The sequence below is a fragment of the Carcharodon carcharias genome, chromosome 7 (genome assembly GCF_017639515.1).
Source record: "Carcharodon carcharias isolate sCarCar2 chromosome 7, sCarCar2.pri, whole genome shotgun sequence".
In the NCBI taxonomy this organism is placed as follows: domain Eukaryota; kingdom Metazoa; phylum Chordata; class Chondrichthyes; order Lamniformes; family Lamnidae; genus Carcharodon; species Carcharodon carcharias.
The window spans coordinates 160,088,887-160,103,794 of record NC_054473.1 but is presented as its reverse complement, the minus strand read 5'-3'; the positions used below and the strand labels follow the sequence as shown (position 1 = coordinate 160,103,794).

The 14,908-nt window shown below is 41.3% G+C and overlaps 1 protein-coding gene across 1 annotated transcript; it reads right to left on the bottom strand.

Annotated features, from left to right (window-relative positions):
- cdt1 (chromatin licensing and DNA replication factor 1) lies at positions 1-14,123 on the bottom strand. Its single transcript, XM_041190897.1, has 10 exons — positions 13,247-14,123; positions 8,872-8,958; positions 8,393-8,619; positions 8,055-8,249; positions 7,247-7,392; positions 6,360-6,463; positions 3,931-4,119; positions 3,636-3,785; positions 2,694-2,895; positions 1-725 (listed from the first exon to the last, which is right to left on the bottom strand). Exons 1-10 carry the CDS (start codon positions 13,856-13,858, stop codon positions 562-564), a joined length of 2,076 nt encoding a protein of 691 aa, XP_041046831.1. The 5' UTR covers positions 13,859-14,123; the 3' UTR covers positions 1-561.
- Between the last annotated feature and the right edge of the window lie 785 nt (positions 14,124-14,908).

Genomic DNA, 14,908 nt, shown 5'->3' with positions numbered 1-14,908 from the left:
TCATTTCCAAGGAGGGAAATATGTTTATTTACAACCAAACAATTCAAAAATCAGTGGTGCACAGAAACAAAATAAAAATCAGCACGCAAAGAAAAAAGATACATTTAATCAAATTATCTTAATTTAAAAGCCTCCCTCCACACACAAATGAAATTTTCAATTTAACATTGATCAATGGTAGCAAACAGATCTTCATTACACATGGACAGACCATTATCCAACTTTATACCCTGCTCTTATTTTGAAACAAAGCAGAAAGAAACACCTGATCCTGGAAGACAATTCACGTGCAATACTCAAAAGCCAGTTTTCTTCTTTGAACCTTCAGCACATAGCTCAATTCATTTCCCTCCCCTATTTTCAAACTGGTCTCCAGCGATTCCAATATAATGAATTGGAATTTTTAGTTGATTGAACCCAAGGATCATACCAAGATTTCTCCCATACAAATACAATGCATCATTGCCAAACAAACTGTCCAGAACAATTCATATTGATAATCATTAAATAGACTCATATAATGCACATTTTTATATTTGACTTTCAAGTCCATTTAAAAACTTATGCTTTTTCCTCCTCTTTTATAGTTTCTGCAATTTTCTCTGCAACTACATTCAACTCAGTGTTCTTGTTCAGCTTCAAGTACACATCTTTTCTGATTTGATGGATACTCAGCCAATCTGGAACGATATCAGCTAGTAACCGCAAATGTTTCTCCATTTCATCTGAAATATAAAAAGGAAAAAAATCACTCGATCCACTAATTTATTCCAATATTAGGACGTTCAAACAGCTGATGCTGGAAATTCTGAAGGAACATTTAAAATTAATTCAGCTAATCTAAAATATATAAAATTGTGTGGCAAAAGAGAACACAAAAGCACCTGGCCTTGTGAAAGATGAGACACCTTTCACAAGATAGCAAAAGGATAAGGAAAGCCATTCAGTCCATTAATTCATCCGCTGAAAAAAACCTAAAGCTGCCTCATTTCAGCATCCTATTGTTCAAGATTCACCAGAACTACTCTTCCACATAAATCTATTCCATGCATTGATCAGTCCAAGAATCTCCTGACATCCTAAATTCACCAAGAAAAAAAAACCTGCGTTTGCTTCTTCCGGTCCCTCAACTATCTTGAACACCTCCCAGAACATTCCTCAGATTCCTTTCCAGCCTGAAAAGCCCAAGTTTCTCCATTTTTTTTCCCTTTACAATTAAGGCCTTTAGACACTAGGGATCTGTACAGTGCATCTTCTCTGCACTGCCTTCAGCATATTAATGTCTCTGTTCTTTCGGTGATCAGACATGGTCCAACAGGAGCACGTAAGTTTGACCAAGACTGCATCCAACTTATATTCTACTGCTCTGGTTATGTTGGATTTGCTGCCCTGCATTATTGCATACAAGTCAAGAGTTTATTAGGATTCCCAAGTCTGTTTCGGTATCACTCTATTTCAACATGAGTTATGGAGTATGCATTCCTTACTTTCTCCTCTAATTGGTAGTCTTTGACATTTGTCTGTGACAAATTTTATCTTCTATTCTTATTCCCACATTCATATTCCATTGCAACTCATTGTCAGTTATGACCAACTCTTCCAAATCCGCCTCCCCATCTACTTTGGCATCATCTACTAATTTTATTACTCCAGATCAAATTTCTGAATCCAAGCCATTTCTGTAAATTAGAAACAGTAGCAGTGCCAATACAGACTATTCAATTCCCATCTCCTACCACCCCTGCAACAACATTAAGAACTCTTTTAAACAGGCAGGTACCTGTTCCAGTATTTACCTTGAACCCCTAATGCTTTGACTTAACTAATAATACACTTGGAACTTTATCAAATGCCATTAGGGAATCATCAAAGGTTTTCCCAACCATCACATGGCTAACTCATTAATGGTTTGATGAATAATATCACTGCTGGCTATGATGCTAAGCTGGGGAGATCAGAAAAGTCTCTAAGTTAAATGCTGAACCAAAGCGGCTACAACAATTGGTCTCAGCAACCCAAGTTGTGGGGGGTGGGGGTGCAAAAATAAAATCAGATGGAGGTTTCCAGAGAGTTACAGCTTGGCAAAGCACACACCTGTCTATTAAGATGAGTGCAGCGATAGTGTCATTGGGTTCATATTCATTTAAAAAAAAAAGCACCATCTCTTAGGCAGCCCTTCAATATCTTGCCTATGTCCGAGAGACCATGTCCCAGTCGTTACCAGGACAGTAATTAAGAAATAATGTTTATTTACAACCCCATTACTGCTCCTGGCTCTCAAGTTCCACATCGTGCAAGTATGGCAAATTGTCAGTTGTAGTGTTCACCGACAGCATTGTACAAAAAGAGTTATGATGATGGCAGTTAGTTATGTATGTTTCTTATGAGGGTGGGTTGGATTGAACAAATTTCACTATGAATTAATCGAATTGCAGCAGTCAAGTTTTCTGCATTAAATGAACCAGATCTGATAAAATGAACAGATATAAAACAGGTCTGGAAGGTGGGTTGTTTTAACGTTAGGTGCACAATAATGTGATACGTGAATCTATTTTCATAGCAACATGAAGAGCAGCTACAGTTTGGAATCGATTTATTAAAATTGTATTCATTGTAATATCCACTGAATTAGCATCACATGTTACCTGTCATACTAGAACAATCAATTAACCATCATTTCATTATTAATTTACCTAGGGGCATCACTGAGCGATAGCTGTCAACCACCCTGTTGCATGCCACTGTAATAATCAAGGCTGGTTTCTTCTCTGCCACAAAGACATTACGCAGAATTCTTGTTATCTCAGGAAGTCGCATCATCATATGGAGACGCTCAGTTTGTGCAGCAGTTCTGGTCATTGTTGCCTGCATTTTCTGAGCTTCTTTAGCACGAATCTATACAAGTGTTGATTGTTAGTGCTTGTGCCTTCAATTCAATATACCCTTAACTGTAAAATACAAATCTCTAACGAGCAAAACAAAGAAATTCTGTATAAAATCAAAAAAGGAAAAGACTCATTGAAATTTAATTTGAATACTAAAGACCATGGAAAATATTGCTCATCATTAATTTAATCTGCCAGTTGAGGAACGTACTCTTGATCATAATCCTTTAAGTCAGGTTTAGAACCTATGTGCACAAATATGTAGAACTGTCCTCAACAGGAAAAAAGGAGGCATTATATACAAAGAAGATAGGGAAACACAATCTGATCAACAAGTACAGCGCAGTATTCTTTAAAAACATGTTTCTGTTGAATAGAATTAGTTACACAAGTGGAATGAATGGCAAAATTGCATTTTCCACTTTATAGGCATTAACATTTACTTGGCAATGCTTTTGGAAGTGGCATTCCAGACTCTCAGGAGTGTATTTTAAGTACAAGCACTACAATAAAAAAACAAGCTACCACTGTTTTTCTTTACAAAAATACAAACACATGTCTACTCTTTTTATTTACAAAAACACAAGAGATATCACGTCACCAATTTTTTAGGCGATTACTGCAGAAAGCCAAAGTATGTTTCTATGTTTATCGGTAATATTCACTTTGTGGATATGAACCATCTTTTACTATAAAAATGTTCGTGTGCGAGGTTATTTTTGATTTTAAATCTCGTGGTTCCCGGCTTACCCTCTCGAGCAGACTCTGGGAAATCCCCTTCAGCGCATTAGAAGCACCAGGACTTGGACACTCAACATTTGGTTCCTTCTTTTGCACAGTGGTAGCAGCCTTGGCAGTTTCTACAGTTTTGAGGGCCATGTTAGCAAGGGCTTTCTCCATCTGAAAATACAAAAGATTAGGATGGGAAATACCGGACAGTACATCTAAAGTGTGCCCAAAGACTCTACTCGCAGACCCTGTCCCATCCCACAATATGCCTGGGATCAGATTTTAACATTAGATTGGATAGTTGGCTTATCGCTACCTTTGGTGTCATCATACTGCGAGCTTTATCCAAGACTTCTTGAGCGGTTGTTAGCTTCTCGAAATCTGGGGGCTGGGGCAACTCAGCAGCAGCAATGTCTGGAACTTCATCCACGTTAAAGCGTGGGTGCCATCGTGTTAGCTTGTTATCTGGCACATGCATTGGAGGGTTAAGAGAAGCCAGGAATATCTGTAGGGAAAAATAGACAAAACGATTTTTTTTTTGTTATTGAAATTTTTCAGTTCTACTTTTTCACCAAGCTGAATCTTAGTCACAGCCCCCACACCAGGACTTATGCACTTGTTCATGTATTTATAGTTTATTGCTACACTCTGGAGGCCTCATCCTAGAAAGAATTGCCTAACCAAGAATGGAGATGGATCACACTTCAATCTGACAGTAGTGTGTCATGATGCAAGAATGTGCAGGAGTTAGCATTTAACCTAATCTTTTCCACCATAACTGGGGATTTTCTGTTTGTATCAGAGAATCATTGGTACAAAAATTATCTTGGCTCATCACATTCATTTACAAATGTGTTTTACTCGTAAACTAATGCAGAAATTCTGAAGTATTTCCAATTGAAAAGGTAGTACAAAACAACAGATACTATCACACAGAACCCCCGGTCATATAAATGTATATATCAGACAACATGGCAGGAGAAAACATGAATTGGGGGTTGCGGTCGATTATGGAAACGTACAAGATAAAGACTGAATCATCTATAAAAGGAGCTACTTCAGTGCATTCACTTGTAAAACAAGGAGTAGTCTTCTTTCAAATATTACATCTGAAGAGATTTTCTTTTTGATTATATTAACAGCTCAAATAAAGTTTTCAGTTAACAGACTGATATTTACCAAGAGCTCCCCAGTTTTTTACTCTTGTCCATTGTGGGACTTTTAAAAATTCTTTCACAGGGTATGGGCATTGCTGGCTAAGCCAGCATTTGTTGCTCATCCCTAATTTGAGAAGGTGGTGGTGAGTTGCCTTCTTGAACCGCTGCAGTCCATGTGGTGTAGGTACATCCACAGTGCTGTTAGGAAGTGAGTTCCAGGATTTTAACCCGGTGACAATGAAGGAACAGTGACACAGTTCCAAGTCAGGATGGTGTGTGTCTTGCAAGGAAACTTGCAGGTGGCTAATGTTCCCAGGTATCTACTACCCTTGTCCTTCTAGGGAGATAGGGTTGCGGGTTTGGAAGGTGCAGTTGAAGGAGGCTTGGTGAATTGCTGCAGTGCATCTTATAGATGGTACACACTGCTGCTACTGTGGTGGTGGAGGGAATGAATATTTAAAGGTGGTGGATAGGATGCCAATCAAGCAGGCTTTGCCCCAGATGGTGTTGAGCTTCTTGAGTTTTGTTGGAGCTGCACTCATCCAGGCATGTGGAGAGTATTCCATCACACTCCTGACTTGTGCCTTCTAGATGGTGGACAGGCTCTGGGGAGTCATGTGGTGAGTTACGCACCATGAAGTTCCCAGCCTCTGACCTGCTCTTGTAGCTACCATATTTATATGGCTGGTCCAGTTCAGTTTCTGGTCAATGGTAACCTCCCGGATGTTGATAGTGGGGGGTTAGTTGATAGTAATGCCATTGAACGTCAAGGGAAAATCGTTGGATTCTCTCAGTGGAGAGATGGTCATTGCCTGGCACTTGTGGCACAAACGTTACTGCCACTTATCAACCCAAGCATGAATGTTGTCCAGGTTTTGCTGCATTTGGACATGGCCTGCCTCAGTATCTGAGGAGTCACGAATGGTGCTGAGCATTGTGCAATCATCAGCAAACATCCCCACTTCTGACCTTATGATGGAGGGAAGGTCATTGATGAGGTAGTTGAAGATGATTGGGCCTAGGACACTACCTTGAGGAACACCTGCAGCGATATCTTAGGACTGAGATGATTGACCTCCCAAAAACCACAAGCCTCTTCCTTTGCGCTAGGTATAACTCCAACCAGTGGAGAGTTTGCCCCCTGATTCCCATTGACTTCAGTTTTGCAAGGGTTCCTTGATGCCACACTCAGTCAAATGCTGCCTTGATGTTAAAGGCACTCACTCTCACCTAACCTTTCAATTAAGCACCTGCTAATTTTGTGCCTCTTTGGTCATCACAAAGTTGTATTTATGATGGCCATTGTGGCTGTGAGTGTTTCTGGGTAAATCAGCAAGAGAACATTGCTGGATTGTATTTAAAGTCTAAAAGCACAGCCTACCCCAGGTTAGATGGAAAAACCGATCAAAATGCCAGCGGAAGTCCCACTTATATTCCTCGCTGGCAATGATACCCAGTGAAACTACTGAATCACATGTTTTTGGTAACCCAGTGACACTGCTGCTGTTATTTAAGCTACAATGTTGCCTTGAGCAACACTCTTACCACCATAGTCGTGATAAAATGTCCTAAGGGACCACCTACTTACCTTATGATGTTGCTTCACAACCCGTACAAGGTTTCGGCTGAAGATGCGACGTCGCAGAAGTAAGTGGGATGCTGTTAGTTGTGTGTGCCCATCAGAATTCTCCTCTTGGGACGGTGGGAAAGGAGGAAAATTGTATTTAAGTTTTTTTTAAAAAAACAGAATTCTTCAGTTTAGCTTGTCCACTGAAAGCAGTGACTCTATATTCAGTCCCATGGTTAGCTTGTACCTACTGTGAGCCTCAGCAAGGGTAAGTTGACCACTGAAAAGAGTGTTAGAGATGCAATATAATGGAGCCCAATTTTATCCTTACAAGATATCTATTTTTCTGCAAAGGTCACTAGGTAACTTTCAGGAGGGGACACCATGACCCATTCTCTGATGCCTAGCTCAGTGCACTGAGATCAGTTGTCATATCCTGACTGTCACCAACTGAAGACCATCAGACTCTGAAAGGAGAACTGACCCTGGAACATTTTGACCGATGTAGCTCAGTTACACACTACCTTTACCCAACTGAGGATTAGGGAAAGTTAATGGAAAGAATTTTACGTACAATGAACAGTCAAAAGTACCTTAACTAGTTTGATAGTTATTTACACAGGCTACATATGTTTCTTTCCCATTTTCCCTCTCTCTTAAAACACTGCTGGGAGTTACAAAACATTATTAAGCCAGTTGGTTGAAGCAGGAATGCACCCAATCCCAATCTCTAGTTTAAGTTTGAAGGAATTTACGAGGCTGTTGTCTTGAGTCACTTGTTTCCTGGACCTCCAGTTAGGCTAGAAAATTAGTGAAAGTCATTCAATATATAAATATTTTCTTTAAATTAGCATAGCAAAAAACTGCAGTTCATTCTCTTCAAAGCCAAAACCTCCAATGCAATTTACCTCCTTCAAATACAGGTTCAACGGTGAGCTGGTAGCTGGATCTTTTCAGAGAGTTGCTCCATGTTGGGATTCCCTTTTCTTGCCTGAACTTGTAGGCAGACGGGTAAACCGTCTTAATCTGCCCAACATTTCGTTCTTCAAATTTCCTACAAACATATTACAAGATGACTGCTCAAGTTGGCTAACAAAACAAGTGAGCTGGCACTTCTATGTTACACTAATTACTTCTATAATACACTTGACTGGGTTTTCCAGGCATTTCGATTATACTTCATATTTAAAGTCTCTAAAATTGCCACCCCAGTGCATTGCAAGGTGATTGTATCAAAAACCCAAGTTTCTTGCCCAGTCTGCAAAATTTCTCAATTTCGATTTCAATCCAGTTTTAAATGCTTCCCAAATCTTCTAAAATGTCAACTTTGAAAGAAGGTAATCACATTTTAGAAAAGCAGTTCCTGACTGAGGAGCACTCACCTAATCCCTATGTTCAGTAATTGGGAAAGTGATAAAATTAATGCAATGTTACAAAGAGCACAATGGTACCTGAGGCAACAATATTTCCTTTCCCTACATGAAAAGGTTATCAGGCTTCAAAACTATTCTATGCCAAGTACTTTGAGAAACAATAAATTATGTAAACGCAAGATTTTTTTGAAATGGCAATAGAAGACTCAGTGGGAATTTTCTTTCTTGTGCAACACTTAATAGCTGCGGAGATTAGACATTCGCCAGCTAGAAGTAGGCACAACAACAGTACAATCTTAGTATCATCTTCCAACTGATGTCCATCAATATAATCTATACTCACTTCCTCATCATGTCTTGGATACCTTGTTTCACCTTGGCAAAGGTAATGGTCTCGGAGCGATTGAACAACATGCTCACAACAGTATCCATACTACGGAACATCTCCGCTAACAGCTTATACTTGAATGGCAGGGTCAACCCTGGCGGGGCATCCTGTGCTAAATTGTGGAAACGCTGATATGCTGGTGTCTTTACCCTAGAAAAGCATGAATTATGGTTACAAGATACCTTGTGTTTAACAACTAGGCAATAATAAAGTAAATATATTTCACAATGTTCCTCAGTTTTTTGTATTTTATATATTGCACTATTAAGCTTTTGTATAGCTTCTTTCCTCACCTCTCCTCTGCACTTGGTTTTGCCTTCTGTTCAGTTGCCCTCTTCCGTTCTACCTTATTTTCTTGTACTTTCAATTCTAACTCTCGTACCCGTTTTAGACGGTTCTTGATATCACTATTCAATTCCAACGTAGGAGCAAAAGAATTAGGAGTTGGTGCAAGTTTCTGGATTCGTTGGAGCTGGGCTTTTAACCCCAAAAGAGCCTCCTTTGCAGGTGGTGTGTCAGTCTGAAAGAAAGATGCATTGAAGACTGCATTGTTTTCATCTTAAATTCATTTAATGTAATAGTTAGTAAAATAGCTTGGTGTAGGACATTTAATCTGTTGTCCTTTTCATATGCAAAATGTCCCACAATTGATAATTTAGAGAATGATAGCCTAATCATAGCCTTCTGACATTCTGACAGCCTCTGGCATAGTGTAGCTCAAGTGTGCCAAAAAGCACAGACCACACACAAAATATTTGCAGAGATTTCATACCTGTTGATTTCTCCCATTTGAATTTTGCAGACCTGGAGGCTTGGAAATCATTTTCCTTAAGGTTGTTGCCTCATGGGTGGATGAATCCTAAATGAGTAAATCAAGATCCATTTGTTTCAGCAGCTTCAGACATATACATTGTAATAGAAACAATGGCCCAGAACTTAACATTAAGAGTCTATCAGCACTCACTGTTAAAAAGGAATAAATCAGGCAGCCATTTCCAGCATCTAAACATGTGAAGTTTAAATTAAAAGCGTGAAGTTTAAATATGGAAATCAGGAAGTTGCTGTCTGGCTTATCCTGCCCTTCAAAAATTTTGCTATACCAGTATCTTGCCTAGGGACTCAGCATTCACACATTTGGAAAGGCAGTAACCACCTACGAACCATGTCAAAAAGGTTAGCAATTTTCTGTTCTACTATAAGTGAATTTTAATGGCGGGGTCTTAATTACTGCCAAACCCTCTGATGCTGAAAATTTACCTCTACAAACGTGGAGTGTCATTCTTTAAAACTTTAATTATTGTTGGAGATTTTAAAAATTGTTTTAAAACATTTTCTCTGTCTCTCATCTTGCATTTTCTTAATCCTATCTTTCTTTCCCTTTCTATATTTTATTACATTGAATTAAATATTCAGAAACAGACACTTCCTTGTTTAGACTCTGCGTGTCTCCGTGTTGATATCATTTTAATTATATTGTAAAATTTATGAATAAACAGGTTGAGTTGGGGGGTACTGATTGATTAAGTGTTTTTGAGCACATATGAAAAGGGAGCACCATCAGCTGTGGCTACACATGCCCTTTTTGCGGTCTTGTGGAGTCCGTGGACCATGTATACATAGGGTGTTGTAGGCTGCACTCCCTTTTTAGTTATTTGAAAAACCTTTTATTGATGTTTTGTTTGCACTTCAGCCCCACGCTCCTGATCTATGGGCACCCGGTGCGGAAGGGGGTCGGGAAGGAGGAGGACCTCCTCGTGAATCTGCTCCTGGGCCTGGCCAAGTTGGCCATTAACAGGTCCAGGCAGCGGGCGATCGACGGGGGAGTCCCGCCCGATTGTTTGTCCCTCTTCCGCGGCTATGTTCGCTGCCGGATGTCCCGGGAGAGGGAGCACGCGGTGTCTGCTGGCACTCGCGAGGCCTTCCGTGCCCGGTGGGCACCGCGGGGACTGGGGTGTTTTGTTGACCCCTTTAATCACATTTTGATTTAAAGTTTGTAAGGTTCCTTTAAATTTTTGTCCTTGGTTTTACAGCTGACCTGAATTAGGGGCTGTGCCTGATTTATCCCAATTTTGTTGATTTGGTTTAATTGTTTTCATTTAAAAGATTATCAGCTGTGGCTAAGTGGGTAGCACTCTTGCCTCTGAGTCACAAGATTGAGAGTTCAAGTCCCACTCCAGGGCTTGAGTACAAAAGATCAAGGCTGACACTCTAGGTGCAATACTGAGGGAGCAGTGCACTTTCAAAGGTTTGTCTTTCAAATGATATGTTAAACCAAGGCCCCATTCGTCAGCTTGAGTGAATGTAAAAGATCCCCGGGCACTATTTATGGAGGTCTTGTGCCACAATGGGTAACATCCCTGCCTCTGAACCAGAAGCTCTGGGTTAAACACCCACTCCAAGAATTGATGTCCCAGGAAGGTGCGTTCATAATGTGACCAAACAGGTTGAGTATCAACCTGGAAATCCTTCCATCACATACCAATGACAGGTAGTAAGAACAGGAGATTTTCCTGGTCAGCCATGCGATGGAAAGCTGGAGCCTCCGCCATCACTATCCATAGTTCCAGACTACAACATGCATGTAAAAGTGCATGTTCCCACAACAACTCAGACTCCGAGTGAACTGTTACACACCACAACAGCTATAAAAAGGGTTCTGCACAGAGGTTGAAATAGCTCAGTTGGGATACAGTTGGATTGAAGATCTATTGGTCCCTGATTCAATCCCCAGTTTCAGCAGCTCTTAGACTGTATGAGTTCATAAAAAAGGGACTGCTGAGATACTGGGTGTTAGTAGGTAAAAGGCAGATATTCTCCATTCTAAGTATCCATTAAGAAAAGGATTCGTGTCTAGTTTCATGCTTCACCATTTGGCTTAGGATCTATTTAACACGCATAATGATTGGTTAAGGAGACATGTCATCTGGGTAAATGGACTTAAATTTTGGACATGGCTTAGAGTCTCCATAGCATACATTTAAGTAACCTAAATAGGAAAAAAATCTCAGTTGCTCATTTAGACTCGCCAATTGAAGTGTATGGCTTTGAGATCTACTGAAATACTATTCACGAGCTTACTTCTCTGCAGCCAGTTATATTCTTTAATCTGATGAACAGATGCAAATATCATGGTATTGAGCAATTAATACAACAACATCCTAGATTTGGTTTCCAGTCTATAAAGATGGCTGATCTAAGTCTCGGGTAGCAACTGGGGTATAACAATTGGATAGGCGGACACCAAGAATGGTATCAAAATATTTGATAGAACTCATGATAACTTGTTCCTGGAGCATTTCAGAAGCAATGTGGAAGGGAGAAAAATGGTAAAAAGAACATCCCTGGAGAGTTGCAAAATTGTGCTTGTTATGAATGGGAAATAAGTAGGGAAGGCACTTGCTCAATTGGAGAATTCCTGTGTTAAATAAAGAGCTTCCTTTATTCAAAACACTGGAAATGAAAACTCAATGTGTATGAAATCTGATTTACAGTCTTGAGCAAATATTTCAGAAAACAGACTGTACTGACTGCCATGACACAGAGGGGAAAAGACCAGGAAAGAGTGCTGAAATTCATAAGATAATATACAGCAGGTGGAGAAACTTAAACAATGCACGACCAATCTGTGGGCCTTTTGGTGGAGACATGACATTTGCAATTATTTCAGAAAGGGCAGTCGAGGGAGAACTAAATTGGTTTAAAAACATTCAATAAACCCTGAACAACTGTAAAATCCAATTCTTTCGTCAGATCAAAGTAAGAATTTTAAATGTGGGATAATTAACCTCATTTGAGGTCATTCCAGCAAGGCTACATCATCACAGAGATGGGTGAAGCTTAGGGAAGGTTTCTGGTTTCATTGTATCTGGTGTGTGCAGTTTGGAGCTCACTGAGAACACATCGTCAAAATAGGCAAATTAGTTAGGCCCGCATTGTAAACAGAAAAAGCTAACTTCTTCAGTCACTGCATGGAACATGGGTAGGGCTTAATCTCAGTTTGAATTTTGAGGGAGCACTGAAGATGGAAGATTGCCTCCTTTGAAGCTCATGGAAGAATCTATGGTGGTCCTCACAGCGTCTTGTTTCCTTTTGCTACAATCAGCAGAATTAGCTGTGAAGCATTGAGAAGGATACCAGAACAAGGGACTGAGGCATCCAGTCAAGAGGTAGTAAATAAAAACGTTAGCCCTGAGAATAGCTGAAACACAGGGAAGAATTAAAGTGAAGTTCCAGAGGGTGGTTCCGACAGAAATAAATAACTCTTAAGATATCAAAGCATAAGAGAAGTTGTGGGAGAAGTAGTAAAGCCGAGTACATGACATATGTACTTACAAACCTTATTATGTCATGTCAATTGTGCTTGTTCTGTTTGAATCTTAAAGTTTTTTTGCTAAAAAAAGATTTTTGTGTTCAAAATACTGTGGCGCAGTTCTATTGGATAAATAGAGGTGTTTGAATTTCTCCTTAACTATTAACGATTTCTAACTGGGTCGTAACGAAGGCTAAAATCTACCTTGGGTTATGCTTCTTCACGATGTTGGTTCTTTAAAGCCAATTGCTAAAAACCTTTGAAAGAATCTGCATAGAAAGCATGCTGATGAGTTACACAAAAAAAAGGTAAATGAAAAACTAAAGGGCAGAATGGCCTACTCCTGCTCCTATAAATGTCCCCACGATTATTTTATTGGCAGCTGCATCTATATTGACACCCACAGGGCAAATCACCTTCATAATATTACCTGATAAGTCTAAATAGTATTTCTAAGACTCTTTCTGTATCCTCATGGAACCTAATTAGGAAAAATTTAACTACTTTCTCAAGAACGTTTCCTACAAAATTTACTACTTCAAAAGGTAGTTAGAATGGTTACATCACAGGAAGCCATTCGGCCCATTGCGTCTGTACCAGCTCTTTGCAAGAACACCTCAGTTAGTCCTGCTCCCCAACCTTTTACCCCTAGCCCTGCATTTTTTTCATAAAGACAAATTATCCAATTTCCTTTTGAAAATTAGGAAATTGAGTAGCTTAAAATTCAAACAGCCAGATCCCACAGAGGCGGCCTGAGGTCGGGAAAGGTGTTAGATGGATGAAAGTCACTTCTTTCCCACCCCTTGTCCAGTGACCAAACATGACCCTGAAGTCTCACCGTGGGCTCGGATCCCCCTGTAAGCTGCAGCGGTGCCTCTTGTGGAGCTGCATTCTCCGTTTCCCTCGGCTGTAACAAGAGACATCTCCGGGCAGACGGCACCCCATCCAGCCGCTGCGATCCCACACCCGATGGCGGTGCTGGTCGCTGCTCGCTTGCGTCGACGGAATCAGAGCGGCTGCGCTTCTTCCCGCTGCTGGGTCGGGTTCCAGCTCCACGACGACTCTCGGGCCGGACGCCGGCCGATCCGCAATCCGAACCGGCGGCTGCCCACTGGCCTTCCGACGGTGTGGCCAGGTCATGGCGCTCGGAGACTCTCTCCTTTTCCCTGGCCTCTTGATCAAGGGCCGACCAGCTCCCCTCCCGCTGGCCTGGGGGCTGGGATTTACAAACCTCCGGCGTAACCGCTATAGTGGGCTGAGAGGGAGCAGGGGCCGCCGGCTTCTCCAGCCCTTTCCTTCGCGATTGTCTGCGTCTGGCTGCAGGCGGCTGGCTCCCAGCAATGGCACCGTGGCCAGCCTGAGCTTCCACCTTCCTGCGCTTGAGGGAATGCGGGCCCCTCTCCACATTTTTGGTCCGGGGGAAGTAGTCTGTGACTTTGCCCTGTGCCATGGTTGCTCGGGGTGGAGGTGCTGGAAACAAAACCGAGCCGGAGCTTGCAGATGGACAGAGGAACTGGAAGGGCCCGAGCTCAGGCCGAATGGTGAGTTGCACCCCGGGGGCTTGTAATTAAACCCGGGCCGGCCTGCTGGCCCGCGCGCAAGCTGTGGAACGTCGGGAGCTGAACGTTCCAACTGGGCTTTCCCGGCGCTTCTGTTACTTTCTCCCTCTCCGGGAATTGCCCTCTCTGCACACAGCTCCCAACCAAATCCAAGCTTTCGCGCCAAACCAGCACGTGACCCAGCTGGACCGCTCCACTTTACTTCCGTTCGACAGAATAAAAGGGTTGTATTTTAACCCCTCCCCCCCCCCAAAATAAACCATCTCAAGTATTTAAGCAGGCAAGGAAAGGTTAAAGCGGCGTTCTTTGAACCAGAAGCTGAACTACACTAACTCTGTTACTCCCTGCTCAAGTGGTACAGTCTCTCTCAGAAGTTTCCTGGTAGAATTTGGTGCACTTTTTGGTTTGAAGTTCATCTTTATCGGAGCTGCTATTCTTTGAGGTTTTTTTTCAGATGTACATTTTCAGGGTTTTATGTTTTATTTCAGTGTTTTAACTTATCTTATTAACGACTTTTAACTAGTTTTACTTAAGATTTCGCAGTTTTGTCCATTTGTTCCAATTACTTTTAAAGCATATTTTGCTCAAATTATAATTGCCAGTTTCTAATTAGACACATCTTTGCCAGCTCAGAGGGTATGCGGGCTGGAAAGACACTGGATTTGATTTCACACCAACACATTGCTAATCCCTCCGTTGGACTGAAGGGACAACGTTTAGTGCCCTCTTTCGCGCAATTAGGGAGACTACATCAGTCAAGTTTCCCGCTTGAACTCTATCCAGATCCTCGTGTGGAAAAGGCTGTCATTTTGACGTCGCAACAGCAGAGGGTGCACATCCTGCCCATGCGCAGTCGCAGTGCTTGTATTAATGATGTGGCTCACATACCTTAATATACCACACGCTATATACAATGATTAAACTCCAATAATAGTCTTTCT

Excerpts from the sequence above, each read along its gene's own strand:
- cdt1 (XM_041190897.1), bottom strand. The coding sequence starts at position 13,858 with ATGGCACAGGGCAAAGTCACAGACTACTTCCCCCGGACCAAAAATGTG. Across the intron at positions 3,786-3,930 it reads GCAGTATGATGACACCAAAG|ATGGAGAAAGCCCTTGCTAA; the intron begins GTAGCGATAAGC and ends TTGTATTTTCAG. Across the intron at positions 726-2,693 it reads TCGCTCAGTGATGCCCCTAG|ATGAAATGGAGAAACATTTG; the intron begins GTAAATTAATAA and ends TTTATATTTCAG.